Raw genomic sequence first — 26,428 nt, forward strand, 5'->3', positions numbered from 1 at the left:
AAGGGTCACGTCCTTAAAATAATAAACTCTTTAGGTTAAATAATAAAGGTTATGAAAAAAAATTACAATTGTATGAATTGTAAGTTAAATAATATTAAAATTATTATAAGCACTTGCAATGGAGCATAATCAAGTACGTACATTTTGAACAAACACATGCTATCTATTGAATAGCATACAACATATAAAGTATTGTGATTATAAAAGTACTCATGCAAAGTAGTTTTTGAATTTGATTGTAGAAAAATAATTAACATCAATGTTTCAAATTACATTTTGTAATCTATTATTATAAATTTTTTAACATTAATGTTTCAAATCACAATCTGCGTACTGTAAAAAAATTACATAAACAAATCAAAAAACTATTTTGCATTACTCCTATGAACAATAGAAATCTTATAACTTAAAGAAAACACATTATGCTTTAATTACATAAGTCTTCTTTATGGATTTCCCAATGCCATTTTCCTGTAAGTTCGTAGCTTATTAAAATAATTATATACAAAAAATTAGAGAAAAGAAGACCAAGAACACATCAAATTTATAGCTTATTATTTATCATTCATTGAAGATTACAAATATATAGATTTCAACTGATCTAAATAAGATCTTATAAATAAGTTAATAGAAATGACAGCAAACTATACATCATGAAAACTAACTAAAACTAATTGACACTCAACTAAGGACTCTTAACAGTTCAACTGATTCCTATCGAGACTCTGTTAAACATCAAATTAAAACATATCATAATATACATGTGGTTATTATAACTAGCTATATATATAGCAGTTCACCCCACACTAGCACACAAATATCTACCATACAGTTGGGATGGAACGCTTTTCAAAGTACACATGATTTAAGCTACTGCAAAGCACTAACTTGAATATTGTTTCCATCCTCCTTCCATGAGAGGAAACAGAGGAGAAGTCCACTTATATTCTACCGGCAACTTGTTCTCCCACCACAGCATAAAGCTGCTGTTTTCCAAGAAAACCTCCGAAGAGAGTTCTTGAGCACCAATCAGGCTATTCACCCGATTCTCAAACTCTTTCAGCTTCGCCATGGATTCTGATGTGTAGTTCTCAAGGGGGTGATTCACCTCTTCGAAATACGCCCAAAAGCAAGAATCCTGCGTCAAGCTGGCTGGTCGAGTGCGAGGCTTCTTATCTTCCTTCTCACTCTGCATCTTGTCTTCAAACCATTTTTGAAGAACTTTGTAGCGACGCGGCCTTCCTGCAGAGAGATAATGTCCAGAGGCCCCAAGCCTATCATGGCTGTAATGATAGGCAATATCTAGTGGCTCAACGAGCTGTCTGTATGCAGTCGCAGAGTATATCCACTTACTTCTGCATTGGAAGTCCGGAGGTAACTCGTTGTTTTCCACCATTTGTATGAATTCATCCCAGAAGGTAGCGAGCTTGCCTCTGTTAATGTTGGCCCTGAAGTCCTTGCGGTCTTTCTGTTGTTTAAAAGCATCATAGTAACCAATGCCATCATCCGTGCAACGCCTTTTATACCACTCTAACTCTGCCATGGCTTTCTGTGCCTTGCTCAGTTCCACAATTTGTTTGTTGCTATTAATGCTCAGTCGCATGCTATCTTCCCCTACTTCGTGCAATGCCAGTTGTGCTCTGACGTTCTGAAAAATATTCCACAAAGACAATCGATAACTTGAAATATATCCAACCTAATCAGTTAATCATAACGAACTTTGTCTCAGAAGCTGACCAGTCCATGAGGTAAATTATGACAAGATAATCTATGATTATAAAAATTATGATATATTTGTCGGGACATATTTCAAAGTAATTCTTGAACTGAAAAGAGGGCAAATGCAACATGAACAGAAGCTTTCATGCAGGTAGAGAAGAGCTTTAACAATTGGGCATTATTAAGGAAAATTTGATGTGAGAGTTTTTGTTGGAACTGGAGCAACCGTCATTACCTCTAGTTTCCTCTTACAAATATGTTAATTCAATTACTAAAGACAGCATTAAAAAGGCAATAACGGTTTGTTTCGGCTGCCATAAAAAATTCCGAAGTCTATTTGTTTTTTCAACTGTACAAGCCTATGCACACTCCTTGTTCTGTATTTGTTAAGATGTTCAAACCCCAATGTTAAAGGGATGTATAAGAAGACGCAGGAAAAGAAATGTTTCCAGAAATTTATAGAAAGTGTTGCAGATCACCACATTTTTTATAGATATGCATTGACAATGTGAATAGGTTTAATTTCTGAATGTAGGGATTTTAGAAGAGGTATTTGGATTCTAGTTTTTGTGGAAGGGTGAAAAAGAAGTGGAGAATGGAAATAGCACTATAAGATTAGGGGAGAGGACCCAGTACCTAAGCGCGTTCCAATGGTTGTGATAGGAGTTGTTAACACCCACACTTGCTAATTTAATATCCACCATTTTTTACAAGACTGTACCAATAGTTGCAACTTTAAAGTTGTTCTTGCTAATGATGACTATCCATAAATTGAATGAAATGTGTCCCTTTTTCCAAAAAATAATCAATAGTGCGATGCCACATCAGCTGCACAAGTATGGGGGTCTCTAATGCACTATGATTGGTCTCACTTTTTTTTGGGCTGCTTTGGATACTTTGGCAAAAAGCATGCTGATGTTGCACCATATTTGAGACTTTCTAAATAAGCTACTGTCAAAAAATGGGAGTAATTTGAAATTTCTACAAAGAATTTTGAGAAGCGTTATGTTAGAGTTCTCAACTACTGGTTCCTCTCCCCTAGGAAAGAATCCTAATTTGTCAACAACCTACTCTTCACTTTCCCACCCAAATGAAATAATTTTACCAAACAAATTTATGAATTATAACTTTTATTTTTTCAAATCATAAGCCAACCAGCTTACTTGAATTTAGGAGTCAATAGGCTGCAAGCTACCAGCCCGCAAAGTTATGAACCCCACTCTGACCCACTGGTGATTTAGGAGCCAATTTTTAAAAACAGATTCACATATTAAATTCATACTTCCCTTTAAATATTCTAAAAAGGAAGCTTAAGTCATACATTTTTAAATTGAAGATCTATGCTTAAATCTTTGAAGTCTTTCCATGAAATTTAAAATACTAGCTCTTAGATTTTTGTAATGCCTTCTAAATTAAATAAAGTTAATTAATTAAATTAAATATATTGACAAAATGTCTTATAATTTGGTTCCAAATAAAATCATTTTTAGATAACATTCATTGCATCTAGGTGATGTTAGTTAATTGATCTTTTATTGAATAATAGATGCCAATTTATACAATAGTTTGACTCAACAACATTCCTAAATGACTGCTAATTAGATTGACAACAAACTACTTAATGATTGACAACACACAAACTTAACAGCTAACTGAAACTTATGGACACCTAATTCAAACACATCTACAATAAGAACTTGATTCATACTAGAACTTTTTGACTCACACCTAAACTAAACTTGTGTTGCCAGCAATTCAACAAGATTTGCACATGTGCAAAATTATTATTGACTACTGTTAGAATATTAACTCCAAAAATATTTTCTATAAATAATTAAATTGTATTATAAAAATCAAGTTTAAATTATGTCAAACTTCTACTTCATGACCTATCAGATTTTAAGTTGTTCCGATTCTTAAACTATTATTAGTCCACATTGATAGGTGCCTCCCTGCTCATTTTTTGCCTTGTATTTTTCAGATGTGAAATCGAGTAGTGTGTTCATACCTATCTATGTAAAGGAGCTAACCTGCCGGCCTCTCAATCTCTCATTTGGCTCTCCACAGGGCCCTATACTACGTCTTTCTTCATGCTCGGCTACCCTGCTACGGAATCCCTCTACTTATTTCATGCGCAGTGGGTTCGGCTACGTTTGAAGCTGGTTGCTGGATGATCTGGAGGTTAGAGTTTGGTCTAAATTGTAGAACATGCACGGTGAGGCGCCGAAATGAGAGTTTTGTCTTCTCAAGGTCTTGTTTGCTTTCTTATCTGGCACATTAATGAATTTTTCATTGATCAATTAAGATTTGAATTTTAGATCTTTTATTTGTTCACGGACTACTTAGAAGTCAAATCTAGAACCTTCCTTTCCTGCTGGAATGCTCGACCAACTGAACTATTGATGTGTATAAGACCACTCATTTTTAATCCAAATCTAACTTATCACCAAAATCGCTCTGCTAACTATAGCAAAGGCAATAACCACCAGTTCGGAGTTCATTTAGAAAACTCTGTTAATTAATGCGAAAGGCAACAAGCCAACGATATGATTTTCAAGATTTGTGATCCAACTCACTCCACGACCTATAGTTACTTCTTCAATATGCCTAAATTAGCTCTTGTCGATCCCACAATCTATAGTTCTTTGGTGGGAAAGTCACTCTCATCTAACTCGTACACATATGACCTAGCACTTCCTTTCCTGCAAGTGTAGCGTGAAGGTTTGAGTAGATAACTTATGCTTAACCTTCAAGAACCAAACATATTTTGATACATTAAGGATAAACTTCGATCTCTGCGATGCCACTCTGTCAGAGATCTTGATCTGACTTCCTCCTCCACCGCATCTGCAGTTAATTTTTTCTACATAACAAAGGAGTAATTGCTAGTAGCTATATATAAGTTTGAATTTTAAATGAGGAAGATGAATTCGATAATAAAAAATGTTTATGCAACAGCTAAGTTGTCAAATCGGGGATGGGAACCGGCACACGGGTACAAAATGCTGGTAGGACAGATTTTGTTTAAGGCAATGAATGCATTTTAGCTATATTCAATTTTTTATAATTTAAGATAATTGTCAATGGGTCTCTGGTCTACTGGTGAAGTTGAATGGTTCACAAAGAGTCCACCAGAATCAAATTTTCTTAGTGCAAGGCTCCGACATCATAGGGGATGAGACTCCAGAGCCTACTTATGTCAAATTAATTTAAAAAGTTTCTAATTTCTATTTTGAATTGGTTAAAGGAGTTTCTAAATTTCTTATATTCTACTTTAAAAATATTCAATCTCTCCTGTGTATTCACAGTAGATCCATCTCAAAATCTGATTCTGATAAGTTTCATAAGCAAAATCACCCCAAAAAAATTAAAAATAAAGAAAACAATAGTTCTGTGGATTTTCAGCATGTTTCTTCTATGATGCAGCGCATCAACATCTTCATGAAGGCTCTTCTTATGAATTCTTACAGCTTTGTGTTTGTGTAGTAACTGTCCTTAGTTTACATTTTTTCTATTATTGCCGAACTCTTTTAGGCCAATTTTATGATTGATTATTAGTAGCATTGTTTAGAGATTATCAGATATTATTTCAGATTCAGTTGTTATATGATGAGAAGTACTTGGTACTCTATACTTTATGTATGCATGATGATTATTACAGTGTTTTCAGTTATTGATGATAATTAGTTAGATGGATTATCATATGTGTTTTCTTATGGATACTTACCCCATTTTGCATGTATATGGTGTGTGTGTATGTTTTCTTTACGTATGGCATTTCTGATGTGCTTAAGAAAATCGTAGTCACCTACTAGTTAGGATCTACACGATGCACCACTTCCTGCCATTGCTTATTTAGCTTTGAATACTGTGTTTGTACATGCACGAATTTTATGCAGATTGCAGATACCGAATATCGACTTTCTTGAATTGTCAAGATGAGTGTACCTTATCGCATTATCTCAATAGTAAGAGAGGGGAGATAAATTCTTAAGTCCAAATCCTAAACCTTTAAACCATTTGTTCTAGAAAATTAGGACAAGTGTCTAAGTTTGACTACCCTTTGAATGCATCAAATGACATTAATTCGTGATTATGACCCTTTAGTTTGATTTTGTATGTGTTTTGCTATGATGAGTTTTCGTATTTTATTTTATAAGTCTTTGGTGAAATTTTCTATTAATTAAGTCTAATTAAAAAATTAAATTAATAATTTAATTTAATGAAAAATTATTATGGTATTTTAATATTTAATTAGTTGTAAGATTAATTAAATAAAAAGAATTAAATTTGAAGATAAAAGTTACAAGAATAATTTTAGAACGTGATGATATTTATTTAATTTAATAATAATATATTTAAAGTTTATTTTCAAATAAATGCTAAATAATATTATTATTTAAGTTAATAAATAGTTTATCAAATTAAATGTTCGAAAATAAATTGAGAAGTGGAAAAAGAAATTAATTTATTAAAAGTTCTATGATTGAATGATGTGTGCATGAGATTTAAATTTAATAAACTAATTAAAAGATAAGTCAAATGAAAATTAAATAAAGTTATTTGATAATTCAATAGACGTGCATGGGAATAAAAAGAGAAAAATAAAGAAAAGTTAATAAAGAGTTGAAGTTTGGTGAGCGGAGAGTTCTCTCGGGTGATTGCATAATTAGTGCCCTAATTTTAGGAGAGAACTCTATATCACAATTTGGGAGTTCATTTTTCAAGGATGGTGAATTTTGGAGAAGGAAAGAATTTTCGAAAGGAGAAAGCTCTGAGAGGAGGGAGTTTTCTACAATTTTCTTGGGCGTAACGATTAGCATCAGTGTCTATGTCGACGCTTGTGATTATTCGCTAAAATTTATTACGCTCTTTCTTTCCTGTCTTCATCCTCTCTGTTGAATGTTTTTTGAAAAATTCTTGTAACGAATATTTCAATATGGTGAATCTCTGGTATGCATGTTGATTTTTCTGTGTGTGTAGAGATCAAAAAACTCAATTAGTAAGATGGTAGAAATTAAAATTTAATATAGGAAGGGTTTGAATTTGAAAATGAAAATTTTAGATTTGGAAATTCAATTGGTTGTTTGTGTTTCTCCTATTAGACTAAAATTATAAATGTTTATGAAAAATATATATATTTAAAAGATTATTGTTGGGGGGGACGGGGACGGGGGCGGGGAGGATATTGTTGTATGCATTTGAATATATATAATTTTAAAATATATATTTAAGGGAGGGGGCGGGGCTATTAAACCCCACTCCCCAACCCCTGCCTGGCAGTGATAGGCCGACGAACCTCTAAAAACGCATAATGATATTTTTTATTAATTTTTATTAAAATTAAAATATTATTTATTAAGAAGTTTATTAATAATTATTTAATAAGTTTTAATATAATTTGTTTAATGATAATTATTAATTTTATTAATGAAATTTAATTACTAATGGTAATATAATTAGTTTTGCAATAATTATTAATTTATTTTATTTTATTTTATTTATTTTATTTTATTTAATAATGGAGGTTTTGTAATAAAGTTGTAAAATTCATTTAATTATTATTAATAACTTTGATTCTAATAAAATTATGAGTTATTTTATTTTAATTAGTAAGTATATTTTAATAATTTAAACAAATAATTATCCTAGAAATATTTTAGAAAATTATTTTAAAATCAAATAGGGGTAATTTTTGTATTCTATTCGAACATAAGAATGAGTAAATAGTAAGAGTTAAAATGTTAATATTATGTACTCGAAAACTTATACTGAAATGAAATTGAAACCTTACTGTAAACTAAAACTATGTGTTTTCAAGACTAAACCGAACTACGACCAACAATGTTGTTTGTTTAATGTTGTGCTTTGGGTTTGGGTTGATCTAGCTTCGACCAGTCTTAGTACGTTATCAGAGGCTTGGGGGTTCTGTGATTGTGATGATATGATGATTTGTTCTGGATCTTCTTAAACCAAACCATGGTACTGTGTTTAGCATGCTCTATGATGGGATGTATTTACTGTTTGTTATTGCTTTCCAGTCTTCTTATGTGAGGCTGAGGTGTATGTTAATGAGATACTTAGCCATTTTTAAGTCTTCGATCAGTTATTTTGGAATGCTTTCCAGTTGCTCGTAGAATTGATGTGTTGTTGTGAATTATCTTTTGATGCTTTCCAGTCACTTGTATAGGATTGAGGTGATTTTAATATGTATCTTTGATCTGTGATTTCATGAACCTAGGGTAGGTTATCTATATGTAATATCGAGAAGTGGCTTGCAATGGGATCGAGGCCCTAAGTGGCTGACAGGGTAACCCATTGTAACTTGTTTAATAAGTGAAAACACTACACTAACTGGGAATAAAATAAACCTAATAAGAGTCTTGTATGTTCTTGCCCATGCCTTGAGCGCTAGTACAGACTAGGATGAGAGTAGAGAGAACGCTTGGTTGCAACCTTGCATTCGTAGTATGCCTTGTCAATACGAGAGGATACTAGTGGCCGCATAGGGATCACTAAGGGGCCGAGGTCCTGAGAGACTGCCAGGGTAACTCTAGCGTGATTTGTACGATGACACTTGCCCGCTTACATAGTAGGTTTCTTACGTGTCTTGTGTGCCTCTGAGATTAGATGTGGATTTATATTGGAACCCTTGAGATAAAATACTTTTAAGATTTCTTGGACTTAGAGAGTATTTTTTATGTTTGGATTGATATCCTGTTTGGGACTTGAGACTATCTCCTCAACGTAGTGGGAGTGGGCCATTTAGGTTCCATGCGATCGGGTGGTAGTGTTTTTTACTCTTACCATTGAGATCTATCCATTGCTACCGTGGCTAGAGTTTCCTTGTCTACATTTCCTTTCTTTCTATATCTGTGTTTTATGATGGATAGTTATATCTTTATGATGGATGGTTTCATTTATTGTATTGTACTTTGTATCATGGATCCGATAGGGATGATGTAAATTCTATTTTTATAAATGTATATTCTTTTAGCCTCTCATACCTTGTGACATGTACAGTGGATGACTAAGCATTCCGAATTTTATTGCCAAGTGGCATTCGGAACAAATGTATATTATTTAAATGGACTTTGGACTTTTATTTATTCTTTCATGTGGATGTGGTATTTGTTAGACTTAGTATTAATTAAATATAAATGTCACTCAACGTCTTGGGATCCTTAAAGAATGTACCCTGTTATGTATGCTTATAGATGATTATATGTTATTGCTTCCGCTACTTTATGTTTGATGTGTATGTTATTCTTTCTTTTAAAAAAAATGTTTGGCAAACTTAGTAAAACTTTAGGTTATTTCTTTTGGACCCCTTGGCGAGGCATTATAGTTTGGACATCAAAGATTGCTTCCAAGAGGAGAGGTATGATGTAGATTAAGATGATAGCAGGCTGACATTGGCTTTAAGTGGGGACGTTTCCGTATATATGACTTGGGTTTTTCCTCAAGAGGGACCTCTGCCCATATTCTTTGTATAGGTGTGCGTGACTTGCATACTTATATTGTCTACGCTACATTAGGTCCAACAAAGTCACACCAACGTTTAAAAGTGCCTAGATATGGGTCAATTGGTATTAATGGTATTAATGATGTCAATGTTAATTGTTGTCTTGGAATGTGTCGGAAGTCATGATAATTAACGTATCGAGATGGACTACATTAAGTTGATGTCACAGAATATGCAGGAGATTGTGATACTTGTGATGTATGAGTTTACTTTGTTGTCCCTGAGATCAAGGTTGTTATTTGATAGACTACACTCATTTTTTTGTCCCGGAATGTGCCGGAAATTAGATATTCTTCTAGCATATGATTTAGTGCGATATTCTTGTTGGTAGATATCTTGTGATACTAGCACTCATGTCACAAGAATATGAGTATCATGAATATCATATGATTGATATTTCTTGTTGAATCATACTTCGGATGATATCATATCATAACATCTAAGTTAATGGATATATGTTAATATCCTTTCCAAGAATATCATATTGAGAGTATAATGTGTTCTATTAGACAAACTCACACATATATGTGCATGTATATATATAGTGTTAATACTGTCTAATGATTATTAAGTTAAATTTACCACAGAGACATGTACCCTCTACACATTTATATAGTATTCAATCTGCATTTGGAACACACAGAAAGAAGTGTTATTACATTTGCAAAGATCCTTTCACTTAACAGCATGTGATACCAACTTACCGTACAAAGAAAAAAAGTCCACAAATCACATAAATTACATAATTTTAACCTAATTCAGATTTCAGTTTTCAGTACCTAATGAATCTTACATTCCTTTGTTCTACCACTCAAAAAATATTTCATAGAAGGCATACAAGGCTAGTTAATTTTTAAAACTCTTAACACTGAAGAAAAATGACCTGCCTAATGACTTCAATTTAATTACAACAAAAGGCAGTTCAAAAATGTTTCAAATGTACTCAATAAGTCTTACCTGAACTCCGAGACCCAAAGCTTCGAGTTGGAGTGCTATGCAGATGGCAGAAGCTGCCTCTGGCACTTCATGATGCACACGTACATCTGCTATTCCAGATCTCATTCTACTTCTCAATATTCTTGCAAAACAACAGCCATATTCTGTGTGTTCCGAAAGACTATTCTTGCTTGCCCGATCCAGTGATATATCCGAGCTTTCCAGGACAAAATAGAGCAATTGCAAAACGACTTCATGATTTTCTATGCAAACTGCTCCATTTCTTGAGCAGAAGAGGAAGTAGCCAAACGACCTATATGGGCTGAGGTTTAAGACTGACTTTATTATACTTCTTCCAGTCGTGTTTGTAGATGTTGTGGCGTCACTCGGATTGCTGTATGTAACCAAGGCAGAGATATGCTGAAGTACAACAGAATAGAAGTCTAATGTTTGTTGCTCTGGAAGAGGTATTCCACCCATGACACTGTGGTTCTCATTATTGCTCTCGATCATGGTTCTTGACCAGTAAGGTAGCAGAGCTTCCATAGGCTCGTGAATCAGTTCCCTCGGTGCAAGAAGAAGCCGGGGAACTATGTCATGAACCAAAACTACGTGGCAAAACTTGGAGTCCCATCCCCTTTTACGAATAGCCTGACCAAGTCGGCAATCTCCAATCAAAGGGGACCCAAAAGTCACACAGAAAATGGAGACCTTCCTGCCATGTTTCTCCAAAACGGAGAGTGTAGCCAAACTGGCAGTAGCCCCCGCCAGGGAGTGGCCAGTAAACACAATATTTTTCTTTTGCTCCACTGCTTGTACAACCTGCATTGAGTGCCTGATCAATTAGAGCATTATACCTTCTTAAAGTTCTGTAAACAATGACTAGCATACGAATTAGAACCATGAATCGAGATTTTCAGAAGGTAAAAGCTGCAATGTTTTATAAATTTGCATAAAAATTCTTCTAAGGTTCCTATTTATTTTTTCCTATTTTCAAAAGGTGGCTATCAGATCAATTGCTGACTTTTTTTTTAACATCAGAGGCCTGGTTTTACAACCTTTCACTTTTGAGAAAATATTCTTCACAATTTCGATTAAAAAAATATAGATTTAATTATTCAATCAAACAGATATATAAAAGTTAGAAAGATAGAAATAATAATGATATGAATGATGTTAAAAAATAGATTTAATTATTGAAGAGGCATCTAATTTGGTCAAACAGTCTAATTTTTGCTTCCAACCATGAAGCTGCTCGAAGAGGGGTTGTTATCCTTTTTACACCAAAATGCAATTGTTAATCATGGTTAGGATCCAATGCAGAGTATTAGTTTGGGTTCTCTTGCAAATTGACAATCAAATTTTTGGTGGTCAATAGCTGTCATTACCTTCAGTCACTTGGGTTTTGTGTGGAGATTTCAATATGGTTAAGGTGACTTCTTAAAAAGATGACATATCATCATTTTGGTGGACAGCTGGTGAATGTGAGACTTGGTTCTACACATGCAATAAATTAGACATTTGTTATCCCAACACCAACTACCTCCTTTCTCATGCAGTTTTCCATAATTGGAGTAATTTCTAAGCTGACTCTGACAAAGTCTTTAAACGCCTTGATCTTGTCATTGATGAAGGGTGCTCCCCTTAATACCACAAACACACAACATAAATATAGAAACAACAACAATTTAAGATAACAAAATATGGGCTTCTTATTATCTCCACAAGTGTGGAATTACAAAATTCAGAATTACAATATGCAAATCCTCATTGACACCTTCCTTACAACAATCTACAAGATAGAGCTGCATCTGTCACCCAAAATTGCCCAACACAACCTATGGGTCTTCTTTATATAGACAGTTTTGACTGCTCAGGAAGTTGAACTAGACTCTAAGCCCCAACTCTTGAGGTCGACTAACCTCATATTATATTATTTTATTACATAGGATAGGCTCAAGACAATTTACAAATTACATTTTCGGATGACCCACTTTTGGAGACCATAACTATCAAACCGTTGACCCGATGAGCTATTATAACACTTTTTCAGAAATGACAGCTTCTGTTCGACAAGGTTTGGTTGCGCAAGCGTCTATCAATCAAGGTTTGACCTTGTTTTGGAGCCATTTACGCCTTCATCACAGAGCCTTATGTTTGGATAGCCAAAATTTATACCGAAAATATGCAATAACTATACTAATACATATGATATGACAATAAAACTTATTTAGTAGGCTGATATATTTATAATGAACCTCCATACACGAAATTAGAACAAACTGAGCTCATAATACTAACTTACTAAAATTAACAAACTTCCACAAATAACAACTCTGCACTGGAATAGCCTTTATTGAAAACACAAAACTGGAAATAGAAATATTTTTTAGGTGATTCAAGATTTGCCCTTACACCCATGATGCTCCTGCATCAGTCATGCTCTCCTCTCAATCTTTTCTCAATCTTTTTTCATTTTTGGGATAGATCAGCGTTTGCCAATTTTACCTCTATCTATGCCACTTTGTCAAACCATTTCCCCATTAAATTTATGTTGAATGGTGTGTTACTTTGCCACATTCCTTTCAGTCTCAATTTTTCCTCAATACATCACTGTTGAGTCATCCTCCTACTTCGATCCACATTTAGCAGACCTAGAGTTTGCAACTTAAACCGACTCCACCTTCAGATTGGATTTTATGGTGGAATGATGCAATTCATAGAACAAATCTATTCCTCCGTTTTTATGGGAGACAACTAAGCCCAATTCGGTGACAGCCTTATGTTCATGCTACCGAAGAATCCTGTGTTGCAATCAAAAGTTTGGAAGTTCAGCCTTTTTCAACTGAATTATAGCTAAAGATGGTTAATCTTCATCATCAACAGCTAGTGGCTAACAACTATGCAGCTAGGGGTGCTCAAATTAAGGTATGTATGCACTAGTTATAAGTGGGAGATTGAGCTAGGAAAATGTTTTTTTCCTATCTACACTCCTGACATTCCTCTCTATGTATTAACAGGATTTGAGAGTGCAACTCAATTCTCACTGAAATTCCAGACTTTCTCCAAGCCTTTTGTTAATCATTATCAAAAATGAATTTACTGCTCAAGCTCCTACAGTTTCCAGTCAACAAGCCCATGACAATAGATTTGCAACAGTTCCCAATTATCTATTAGATTCTCAACGGGCATTCTGTGATCATACTTTATCTCTACAAGCCTTAGAGGAAGTTGCATTCTCCATGGCAGATTACAAATCCCTTGGTTGTGATGACTTTCCCTGTGAGTTTTACAAAGTTCTTTGGGATTGTGGTGGTTCAGACCTACATCATGTTTATCTTGAAGCTTTTCAAAATGACTCACTAGGCACAAAAGTAAATAAATTAAATATAAAATTTAATATCTAAATATGGTGACCCAAAGGACATTTGCAACTAGTGTCCAATTACCTTGCTCAATGTATAGAATAAAATTATTGCCAAGGCCCTTGCTCTTAAAATTTGTCATCTTCTTCCTCTGATTGTGTGATCTGAACAAGCTAGTTTCATACAATCCATATTCCTTCTGAATAATACCATATTTGTTTACGAGGGCATGGAATGGGTATGTCGTTCTAATAAAAAAAGTTAGCTTTCTTAAAATTGATTTTGCAAAAGCATATGATCCCATTGAGTGGCCTTTTATTCTAGTTATGTTAAAAACTCTTCATTTTGGACCTTGTCTTGTTCTTTCTATCCAAATGCTCTTTGTAGATGCCTCTACTTGCATTACTATAAATGGTTGCCAGTTTTGTATTTTTGGCTTGCATATAGGTGCATTCGTCAAGGTTTCCATTTAGCCCTTGCCTTTTATGTTCTTGTTGTAGAAAGTTTTGGCTATTTTCTTGCCTCAGTAAACTTTGTTGGACAAGTTTCGGATATTTCCCTGAAAAATTCAACGTCGCAACTTGTGAAAAGTCATTTTGCTAACAATTTTGTCCTTACCATCATTGAGAATAGACAAAATATCCAAAATGCTCTTCATTGCTTAGAAACCTTCTGTTTAGCTTCAAGTTTAGTCATTCAATGACACAAAACCTTCTATTATCGTCAATCATTTCTTTTAGCTCCTTAATGGATTCTTCATGATGATTGGAACTGGATTCAACATGGCCACATTTCCATTTTTTGTTTCCATTTTTTGAGAATCCCTTTGTGTTAGAGTAAATGGCTATTTTCCATTTCGGTCTTCTATTAAGTTTACTTAGGTGAACTCATAAATTAAGAGGAATTATATATTTTGGATATTATTATTAGAAAGATATTGTTGAGTCATCTATTTGACTTCAACTACTCCTGAAATGTCACGTGTTTAATTCCAATTTGAACACCACCCTTCTACATTGTAGATGGATGGTAGGTTGTTGATTCCATCATGACTCTACTTCCTCCAAGTTGAGACACTAGTATCAATCTTGTCCAAGTTTCCTCTCAGCTCAAGCCTATATAAACAGGCTATCTCAGATATATATCAAATATATCATACAATACATTAGGAAATATTGATGATATTATGCCTCTAAGCATTTACATAAGAAATTGGTTTCATATTATTATTATGTCACTTTCATTTCTTGTTATTTAATTTATTCATTCAATAGATTCTGGATTTATATTTGTTTACATAAATTCTAACGTGGCATCAAAGCAGTTATTGAAAGATTGGATTATCTTTAGTGGTATTGGACAATCCCATATGCTGCTCTTGCGTTTCTATACGATCTGAAGAATTAGAAAAGATTTATGAAGACCCATTAATATGCTTTGCATATATATTGAAAGATTCAAATCTTGAGGACAATGTGCATATAGAGCATTTTTCTGCTTGTGGGGCCCACCTACCTACAAGACCCACCTTTAGCGGGGCCCACCTCCAACGAGCCCCACCTCTAGCAAGGCCCACATCAAGCAGGACCCACAAACCACCTCGCCCACATTAAGCGGGGCCGCCTCTAGCAATGTCGATCTTCTTGTGGAGCCCACCTATTATGGGTCCTTACAGTTCTTGATGACAGTCCTTGCACAATCCTAAATTTTACAACTTCAAAGGCATCATTCGTGCTCATACAAACATTGTTTCAAGTGTTTTTTTTTTTTTTTTAAGTACATGAATTCTTGTCTACTTCTCTGATTTGGTATCAATTCTGAGATATTATGGGTAGACATAGTACTTTAAGAATTTGGTCCTAATTGAATGAGTCTCTTATTGCTTCATATTTGAAGTTGTGTTTATCAAAATTAGAAGTCCATTTTGGCAAGTGACAATTGTACATGCACTAAATTATAAAGTGCCAAATTATTGCATCTTGGGGGGGTGATTTCTGATCTAGTAAATTTGGGAGGGTGGTCTTTTCTTGCTTGTAGTACAAATGGGAAAATCACAAGTTGAACTCGTAACTCCATATAATTATGAACCATGGAAAAAATCAATATGGAATTATCTAAGGGAAAAAGGTTGCATGGGACATGTAAATAAAACTATTACCGCACCTACTGATGATAATGCTCATCAAGCATGGGATATCAATCATGAGAAAACTCTTGGCTACGTTTGTTCATTAATCTCTTTTGATTTACAATTTCATTTGGAATCATTCAAGACACCTAAAGAGTCTTGGGATGCTCTTGAAACTTTATTTGGTAAAACTGACAAGATTAAGGGTTATCAAATCATTATTGATTTGATGAATCTTGATCCAAAAAGTTTAAAGTTTCCAACAATATCCAAGACTATGTCTCCAAGATTAAACAATTAAGAACACAGCTAAAGGATTGCAAGATGATTAAGGAAGATATACAATTGATTCTCAATGTGTTATCCAAGCTTGGTCCTAAGTATTCTGCATTTGTTTCTACCTTTCATACCAATCGGGTTTCTATGAAAGCTGCATAAGTTGATCCTACTTTTGATGAATTTTTAAATCTTCTAATCCAAGAGGAAGTAAAGCTAATTCAAATGGGTATCATCAAGACATCCAAGTCACAAGCATTAATTGCTAGTGAGCCTAAGGTACAAAACGAAGTAGGGAATCCTAAACGGAAACAAAAGAATAAATAGAACAAATCACAGAGAAAATTTGATTCTTCTTCCTCAAATAAGGAATCATCTAAAAACGGAAAAAGCCTACTTGTGCATATTGCAAGAAGAATGGACATGAAGAACATCATTGCTACAAGAAGGACATTGATAAACTCAAGAATATTCTTAAGAGAAATCAAATAAATATACCTTCAAGAATGACTACTTCATCCTCTTCTTGTCAATCCAATGTTGCTACAGGAAAAGATAACAAGGGAAAAGGTCAAGACTCAATTGCTACTTCAAGTCATGATTCAAGGAGATTGCTTCTAGGTTCAAAAGCTTCTCATCATATGTCATCTTCACAGTTTTTGTATTCTTCATTTGAGCCTTGTCATGCACCACCTATTTTGATGGGCAATCATACTTACATGAATGTGATTGGGAAAGAAACAATTGATAAGGTAGAGGGAATCTTCAAAGACATGCTATGAGTACCCCACCTAACTCATAATCTCCTTTCCATTTATCAACTCACTAATGGGCCAAGGAGGACTACGGAATTCACTCCTGAATATGTTCTTATTAGAGACTTAGAGATCATTGCTACAAGAGTGGTTGATCATGCATCTCAAATATACTACTTTGCAAAATTTGCTTGTAATGATGATAGTGAGTGATTCTTTAACATATTCAAATCACACTTCTAGTGTTGATTTACATATTGAGGAGAACTTTGGCTACCTGAACTTGGGTATTCTCACATATGATCAAGTTCTTGAGCCATCCATTCCTTCTCCCTCTCCTGATATTGCATCTATTAGTATTCTTGATAATGCTTGTATTCATACAACCATGAGTTCACATGAATCAGTACAAAAATTGGAGGAGATAACTTTATCTGAAGAGAAGACTTCTGATTCTTTACAACATATTCTAAATTCATCCTCAATTGTTCCTAATTTGTCTTTTTCAGTAAAGTGTCCAAGTACACATTCTCATATGGATTAGTTACCATTGGCTCCTTGTTTGTCATCGTCTTCTATTGGGCTCGATCGTAATTGGTTCATGACATCTTCTTTCAGCCTCGACATGGGGACACTGGAGCACATCCCAATGATTCAATACTTTTTGAGGTTTCTTCCTTCAGATTGGGAAGGCTTCATTGATGCACCTTTGGTTTTCTTTCTTCCTAAAGGGAGGAATTTTGTTATTCAGTCATGGTGTAGTTTCTACATCGGGACCTAGAGCATCTACCAGTGGTCACCATTCTACATTGAAGAAGGGCTTTTATGTCTCTCTTCTTCTCATATTTATTGATAGTATATGCATGATGTATCTCATAATGAAGGGGTCTTGATTATTACCTTCCATTCATGCATCTTGTTGTTTTTCAATTCTCTCTTTTTGGGGGGAGGGTTTTTCCCATGTGATTTTCCCTCTTTCTCCTTTTTTCTGAGAGATTGCATGTTTTTAGTTGTACATGGGTACATTACATGGCTTTGTTGCCAAGACCCATTAGCTATATATTGCATTAAATTACTCCCTAAGTTGCACTTAAAGGGGGGTGTTAAGAGTAAACGGGTCTTTTCCATTTCAGTCATCTATTAAGTTTGCTTAAGGTGAACTCATAAATGAGGAAGAATTATATATTTTGGATATTATTATTAGGAGGATATTGTTGAATCATCCATTTGATTCCAACTACTCCTAAAGTGTCACATGTGGTTAATTCCAATTTGGATGCCACCTTTTTAAATTGTAGGTGGATGGTAAGTGGTTGATTCCATCAGGACTCTACTTCCTCCAAGTTAAGACACTTGTCTCAATTTTGTTCAAGTTTCCTCCTAGCTCAAGCCTATATTAGTAAGATAGCTCTTTGTATTTCATATCTGAGATATATATCAAATATATCATACAACACATTAGGAAATATTGATGTTATTATGCCTCTAAGCATTTACATAAGAAATTGGTCTCATATTATTATTATTATGTCAATTTCATTTTGTGTTGTTTACTCTAATTCTTTCAGTAGATTCTAGATTTATATTAGTTTTCACAAATTCTAACAATTTTTCATTTCATGGTTCAGCCACAAAGCTTAAGGAAGTTGTGTTTTCAAAAATTGAGACCAACTCGACCTACTGGTTGGTCAAGTCCCCTCTTCTTTAACAGGAAGTTTCATATATGTTCCAAAGTTCTCGCAACAAAACAAGTTTACTACTCCTCTTGTTGGTTGCCAACCAAATCCTCTTATAATAAGCTACATACAAAGAAACATGGTTTTCACAGAGTAGCCTAGGATTATTGTTGTTTTCCCAAAAACTCTAGCAGTCTTGAACTCATTTCTACCTAGAAATAAGGGCAAGCCTTGTGCGTCAAATGGATTGTTCGATGTGTTCAAGAAATGAAGCTTGAAAGATTATTCTTCAAGCTAATTCATCTCCTTTGGGTTTTCTTTACATCAACCAACTTAGAAAGAGATTGGTTCTTAGACCATTCTATTTATGTGAGAACAAGTGCAAAATTAGGGTTCATTTGTGGCTACAAGCATTTGGTGAGCCTCAAAAGCTGCAAAACCATGACTTTGTTGGGACAGGGCTAACTTTTCAAGTGTGGGGTTGTCGTTGCACCAAAAGACTAATCTATCAATGCCCGATACAACCACTCAACTTAAAATACACAGGAGGCGATTAAGCCCTTGTCACGAATCTCAAGGGGAACACTGAACAAATTTCTAACAATCTCCCCCTCGACGTTACTCGAGTGTCTAAGGATTCGAACCTGTGACCAAGCTCTAATACCACTTGTTAGAGTGGGGTTGTTGTTGCTCCAAAAGACCGATCTATCAATGCCCGATACAACCACTCAACTTATAGTACACAAGAGGCGGTTAAGCCCTTGTCACGAATCCCGAGGGGAGCACTGAACAAATTTCTAACATCAAGATGGGTTATCTTTCAACTAGCACAATCTTCGATTGTCTTCATTAGTGCAAATTCAAGGTTTTTTTCTTGCTTGAGTCTCAAGTTGACATGGTCTTTGCTTTCATAATTGTGGCATTTGTATCCCAAAAAAAAAATTTGCAAGCTAACAATGTCTAGATACATAGTTGGGAGGATTTGCAAGTTTAATTTTGTAGAAGTCACTAGGATCGTCAAACTTTTGAACTACTTGTCTTTGCCTTGCCACTAGAATAGTTGCATAAGATTGGCATTACAAGCACTAGGCCCTCGTGGAAGGATTGGCAATAGTAACCTCGGAAAACTTTCCAAAGATACAAACCTCGACAGGGATATCGGTGGTCGCCTCATTTTTTAATGGTCGAGGATTTAAACTAACTATGACATTTACAATCCCCACATTCTACCTAGATATTGTGGTTTGATACTATCTGGTCTTTTATCACAAAGCCCAAAATAACACATTTCGTTTGGTGTATTCTTCTCTAAGGCTTACCTTTAGGTTCCCGTCTTCACCATTTGGGCTTTCTACATCCATGTTGGCATTTTTGTAGACAATCCAAGTCCTTTCTTCTCGTGTTTTGGTTATGTAGAAGGGCTCAGAATTACTCGGTTCGGATCCATGATTTATTTTCTCCATTCCTCCTTGAATTGTTTTTTATGGCATATATTTCTCCAAGGAGATCACCCTAGATTTCGTCCCCCACTTCTCTACAATTTTGGCATACTTTCAAAATAGAAATCTTACTTGTTGTATGGAAAGTCAAAAATGAAGTGGTTTTTTTCACATGCCACAGTTGATACTAAAGTATCTATTTTTGAATGCTTGCATATGTAATAATGTGATGTTGGAGATAAAGGTTGGAGCTGAAAAGTGGCCCTTGAGGTGGCCCACTTATAGACGCTATTGCAGCACTAGGGTAATTCACCCTCTACATTTGCCAGAATTACCCCAGATGCTTCAGATTCTGGTGGGCATTCTCCTCATGGTCATCGTCGTGGTCTGAATTCCTCTTGTCGGCATTCAAAAAATCATTGTTCCTAGGTTCCTTTACATGCTCACCCTATCATCATATGCCAACTCACAATTTGCTTGGTCCACCACTTTCTCGTGGGTCCCTATCTCAATGGCCCCCGATAGGCAAGGCTAGTTCAACAGCCTCAAGTTGGTCCTCTATTGATGGAGCATCAGGATAGCCCAATAAGATTTAGGATATCCTTCATCTTCCAAAGGGTTTCCCAAATTGGCACTAGCAATTTCTCCACAATTGGAAGAGATATAGGTTAATGAGGGCAATGTCGATCTAGTTGGACACAACCAAATCCTGAGCCTAACTCTATGTCTGGATGGGGAAAGGAAGATGAACCAAATCCTCCTCCTTCCACTATGGCTTTATAGCTGCTTGAGGGTGCTTCCTCTTTCTTTTTAGGTGCCTTTGTTTCAAGGCTTGACCCTTATGTTTTTAAAGATTTTTGGTGTCTGGGCGACTCTCAAAGTATGACTTCTTCCTCCCAAATGTATAATATTTTTTATTAATGAGTGCTTATGTTTTTAAATTAATTTAGATAGCTAGTCTTTTACATTAAAAAAAAATAGTCTTATTATTTTTTATTTATATGTTAAGAAATGTACTCCTTTTTTACGTCAATTTTAAATTAACAACACAAATTGTAATTGCTTAAACTTTAAAATTACAATATAAAAAAAAATTTTAAATTGCAAAATTTTGAATTTGTAAACACCTTGTTATAACATTCAGAAAGATCACGCCATGTTTGACAATAATAACGGCCCTAAAAAATCTGAACAAAACGCCAACACCACACCATGTCCACGTGAACACACAACAATAACACTGCAATAAAAATTTAAACAAACTTCGCAATCTAAACATCACCCTATATCATTACCATCCAAATATGGAACTCTAATAGAGCATCATTACTATACAAATATAAAATTCTAATAGAGTAACATAAAAATCTTGATAACAGTTTTCCACACTGCTTCTTGTCAGGGAATAATTTACTCGAACAAAATGTCGAGTGTTAAGATTCATTGAGGACTCACCCAGCTTGACGAATTTCTGGATTAGTCATGGAGGTCTCACGAGTCTAAGCTATTAAAAAAATTATATATATAAAATTATTAAAAAAATTATAATAGATTTGTGTACATTGCAAATTTGTAATTCAAATTTGCAATCATATACATTTGAAAAAATCATTTTTACTATTAATAATATTATATTGTAGTCTTTTTTAAAATAAAACAGTAAAATTTTGGTAGTGGCACCCCCTCCAAATCTTGAAGTATCCATCTACAAGATCTAACCACCAGCCAATCATTATTTTTGAGTCACATTTATTGATCCATATTTCATTACTAGTGATTCAACACGAATTCTCATGAGAATAAATGGAACATTTAGCACTCATTACATCTAGCTGATGCTCACATTAAACAGTAGTTAAACTCAACCTCATTTGCAATACCTTCACCAAGTGTTGTGCCTTATGAACCATTCATTAGAAAGCTTCTTGAGCTCATCAATTGATAAGTAGAAGATAATTTTGACATCAAGTAAAATTGTGATATTGCTATCAAGTGAGCAATTTTTGACTCCAACTTATTGACCCATATTTCATATTTATTTTTTAATATACATTTTAAATTTAAGATTTAAGTGAAAAAAATTAATTACTAAATAATTAAATAGCTCTTTCAAAAGAATATTATAGTTTTCCTTCAGATTTCAAAAATAAACAATGTTTATCTATTTCTATAAATAGATTAAAGTCATATTGAAAAAGTGATAGTCATTTAAAGAGTAAAATTTATTTTCATTCTTAATTTAAGCTAATTAAAAGAATGCACATAGTTATAGTAAGTTCAACCTAACTCATGGACTTATAAATGAAGAATTAGTATGTAATAATATATATTCTTAACTATCATTAATTTTTAAGATATATTTAACTTTCCTCAATCTTAGATTTTTTTAGACAATTTTAATTATTTTATAGATGAATAGATGTATAAAATATTTAGGTTAGTTATTTTTTGCATTTTTTATTTGTAAAATCAATTTGAATTTTCAATAATCTTATTTTAGACTCAATATAATAGATAAAATTAAAAAATAATTATATGTTAAAAACTGAAAGTGTTTAATATCTACATTATGAATTAGATGGTTATAATATAATAGTTCAAGAAATATAAATATAAATGATAAATTATAAATTATTATCCACTTTTTACCTCACTCTACATCAAAAACATCCACATTATAAATTTGTTTAATAGAATCATATGGAGAGAGATTAGTACTTCAACTATGGCAAAACAGTTAAAAGCCTTCACCGATTTTAAAGCAAAATCAAAGAATATTCTTAAGATCTATGATTCAGTATTGAAAGAAGCAGATGGAAGAACGTAGAAAGGGTGGAAGAAGGCAGAAGGTGTGGAGTACTTTTGAAAATTATATTTTTGTTTTATGGGTAAATAAGGAGTTTTTGAAAACGACCTACGTTTTCCTAAAGATCGGTACAGACATATAGGAATGCTTAATACATCAGAAGGAATGACAGCATGAAACATGCGACATAAAGTCAACATATAATTACAAAACTTGTTCATGAGCACCCCCATCAAATTAGTAAAGACAACACAGACAAAACAAATTGTTCAATAATAAGTGTCATATAATGTCATGTACTTGTCGAGAATGTATTGTAATATAATAGAAATAGTAATTAAATATTATAATAATTAATCAATAGAATAAATGTATTATATAAAGATAGATGTATGATGAAATTATTATTGAAATAAGTATTTCAAATCAACTAATCCAATTTCAATATTAAAAAGTAGTTAAATAAATAACAATTTTATAAATAATCTTATCAATATCTTCAATTTTATTTGTGGAAGTTATAATCAAACAATAGTCTAGCAATAAGTTCAAAATTAGTCAATAGAATTAATAAAGTGGTAGTTCATCTCCCAGCAAACTCCTAGCATCATTGAATTATATCTACGTTCTAATCAATGCTAGTAGAAAGCTAATTTCATTTGATAAAGAAAGTGAACTATGGAATTGCTAATAAATTTGAATTGGTAAAAGATTCTATTAATTTTTAAATACAAAGTAGGCACTCTAAATTTTCCACAATTTCATTTGAGTTCCACTCTTCTCTAAAAAAATTTATTCGAAACAATCTACAAGGCTGGGGTCCCATGGGCACCCGCTTGCTTAAAAATAGAGCGAGTGCCGCTAAGCTTTTTTAAGAACATTTAAAGGGGAGCAGTCCCATGGGCATTACATATAGATCTGCTTTAAAAAAATAGCTCTTAAATTGAAGAAAATATTAAAAATATAAATTGTTGGTCCGCTGAGCTTTTTTAGGAACATTTAAAGAGGAGCAGTCCCATGGGCATTACATATAGATCTGCTTTAAAAAAATAGCTCTTAAATTGAAGGAAATGTTAAAAATATAAATTGTTGGTTTTAAAATTTTTGGCAGGATGATTTCAATTTGGAGGGAAATGAAGTGTAGATTCTTGCCAAGTGGCAGAATTCCTCCCTAAACAGTAGGGGCTATTTCCAGCCCTCCCCCCCTTTTGCATCCACTCAACTAAAAAATAGGGGCTCCTAGTTAATAGGAAAAGATTCCAAATTAAGCTTTAGCCCCCACAAAATATTATCATGGGACCTCCAGCTCCTTAAATATAGAGCCCAAGCCCCCACCATGGGACCTCAAGGTAAGGTTTCTTCAATATATATTATTCTATGTGATTTTTGAACTTGAAAAGTCTAAAAAAACCTATTTTAATATAGAATTGTAAATTTATATGTAAATTAACTTTACATATATTTTCCAATCAAACAACTCTGAAATCTTACTTTTAGATGAAATATATGATTAATTTGACTTTTACTTAAAAAAATAGATTTTCTTCTATCATATAGATATCAATATCTAAAGATTTATTTTAAAAATTACTTCTATAAGATTTCTAAATAATATTTGGATAGCAAAAATATTTTAAATAAATATATAAAATTTAATATAAAAATAATATATAAAAATATTTAAGTAGAAATTCAATTTCTGGATAAATGTTAAATAAACAAATCAAATGTGTCTTAAATGAAAATTAAATTTAAAAAATTATGATTGCATTTGTAAAAACTAAATGAATTTAAAAAAATTTAAATTAAATACTTAATATTTTTGTCAACATAATATAGTTTATTAATTTATTTCTAAAATCATGCGATGAAAATGAGTAATGGAACCAAAATGAAAACAACCAATCACAATGGTGAAAATTAATTTTTAGAATATATAAAATTAACATGTCGGTTACATAAAAATTGGAGCAACTGAATGCAATATATTGCTACAGCAAGTACAACAACAGATTTTAAATTTAAAAAAACAATCTTATATTTATTTATTATAATTTATTTTTAAAATATTTTAATAATATTTAAAATTTTAAAATATTATAAACAAATTATGCACTTAAATATAAAATATTTTATTTTTGACAATTAATAAATATTTAAATTTATTTGATTTTTGAATAATTTATTTTTAATAAGATTAATGTCATTAAATCTCTAACTTTTTGTAGAAAGTTTACAATTAAGATGGTAGTATATCATATGAATAGTTATGTAAAATTCATTTATCAAGATTCAAATCTCAGATACAGCACTTGAACCCTTCTTGATCACATTTATAAAAGAATTATATACTCCCCACTAACTTCCATTTGAAAAAATCCAATATAAAAAATTAAAACAGAAACTTTTCACACTCATTCGTTAAGGATTCATCAGGCCAAATCAACAAACTTGAACCTAATTTATAAACTACGAGTTGACTTGGTCTTGCATCTGAGAAGACCCAGATACCAGAATCATCAGACTTAAGAGGACTAGGTCAAACCTATATGTTCTAATCAAATCATTTCCTCGAGATTCTGGCCCTCTCATCGGGACTCTCCAAGAGTCATAAATGCTCATTCAATCACTTCGGCTGGTTTTGGGCCAATTTAGGGATCCAGATTCCAAACCTCAAAAATTAACTCTTCAAAACAAAAAATCAATCTATGCAACTAAAAATGCTCAAATGATGTGCGAGAACTAGAAGCACAAAATATGTTCTTATAAAGTTGTTAAACAACACAAAAACAGTGGAATCCAACATTTACACTAGGATAACTGTAAGTCTTTAAAAAGTTTGAACACATTCCAACTAACCTGGGTTTCGATCCCTGAATTCCGCCACATATGCAGGAAGCTGGTGAAAAGCCCTTTGTGAACAAAAGCTCCATCCTCCACAAGCCCAAAGAACCCATCATTCTCGGACTTTATCTCGAACTCTCCAAACTGGCCACCTGCTGTGAAGACATCAGAACCCTCCAACGGTCCCTTTAAGGCAATAATCACTGTTTCATCTTCCCCATCCTCAACGATGAAATAAGGGCCATTACTAGCGTTTGCAGCATCACAGGCTTTCCAGGCCTGTGGTAGCAAGTCAGAGGAAGCAAGAAAGGACCCCATATAGTAGCCATGATCAAATCTGCAACCATTTCACAAATTCTAAAATTTTAGAGGAAAAAAAGGGGGGAAATATTCATATAGACAGTACGTGACATTTTCTAATATATTCTTTCCGATCAACTCATTTTTGCTTCTAAAACGAGAAAAAAATCTTACACACAGTATGTGACATTATTTTTAACAGAATCTTTCCAACCAACTCATCTTTGCTTAAATTAGTGCCGGCCATAATCAAACGGAAAATAAAATTTCCGATTTTTTTCCACATAGGGCACTTTTAGGGCTTTCCAGGAATACGATGGATATTCGAGGGTTTTGAGATTTCCTTTCCCAAAATTATATTTTAGTGACATACCTCTAACTGAAATCAATAATCAATGAGAAATTCCTGGAACAATACATGAATACGATGAATGAGAAGTGGACAGAAGGTGATTTTTTCCCCAAACATTTATGGAAGTATGATGTGAATCTTACCTGGGAGCTTCGCCTACATTATCCATCGAATTTCAGCCGTCTTGGAGCCGCAATAGAGCAGTTTAATTGCCGTTCTGGAGCCGCAATTGGGTTTTTGAGGCTCAAAGGGCTGCAACTTCCAAAGGTAACGGAGACAGCAGTCATTTTTGTGGCCCATCTCGTGT

The 26,428-nt window shown here is 33.5% G+C and overlaps 1 protein-coding gene across 4 annotated transcripts; it reads right to left on the reverse strand.

Moving 5' to 3' along the window:
• Window positions 1-525: 525 nt before the first annotated feature.
• On the reverse strand, window positions 526-26,428 carry LOC149540674 (lipase-like PAD4). Of its 4 annotated transcripts, none has more exons than XM_089801773.1 (4): window positions 26,265-26,428; window positions 25,485-25,806; window positions 10,202-11,002; window positions 526-1,648 (listed from the first exon to the last, which is right to left on the reverse strand). In XM_089801773.1, exons 1-4 carry the CDS (start codon window positions 26,288-26,290, stop codon window positions 884-886), a joined length of 1,914 nt encoding a protein of 637 aa, XP_089657899.1. In that variant the 5' UTR covers window positions 26,291-26,428; the 3' UTR covers window positions 526-883. The 4 variants fall into 4 exon arrangements, with proteins under 4 accessions (XP_089657899.1, XP_089657897.1, XP_089657900.1 ...); XM_089801771.1 differs by having other exon boundaries at window positions 526-1,696; XM_089801774.1 differs by lacking the exon at window positions 26,265-26,428 and adding an exon at window positions 26,143-26,255.

Source organism: Cupressus sempervirens, chromosome 9, assembly GCF_028749045.1.
Source record: "Cupressus sempervirens isolate cs-2001-9-10 chromosome 9, ASM2874904v1, whole genome shotgun sequence".
NCBI lineage: Eukaryota > Viridiplantae > Streptophyta > Pinopsida > Cupressales > Cupressaceae > Cupressus > Cupressus sempervirens.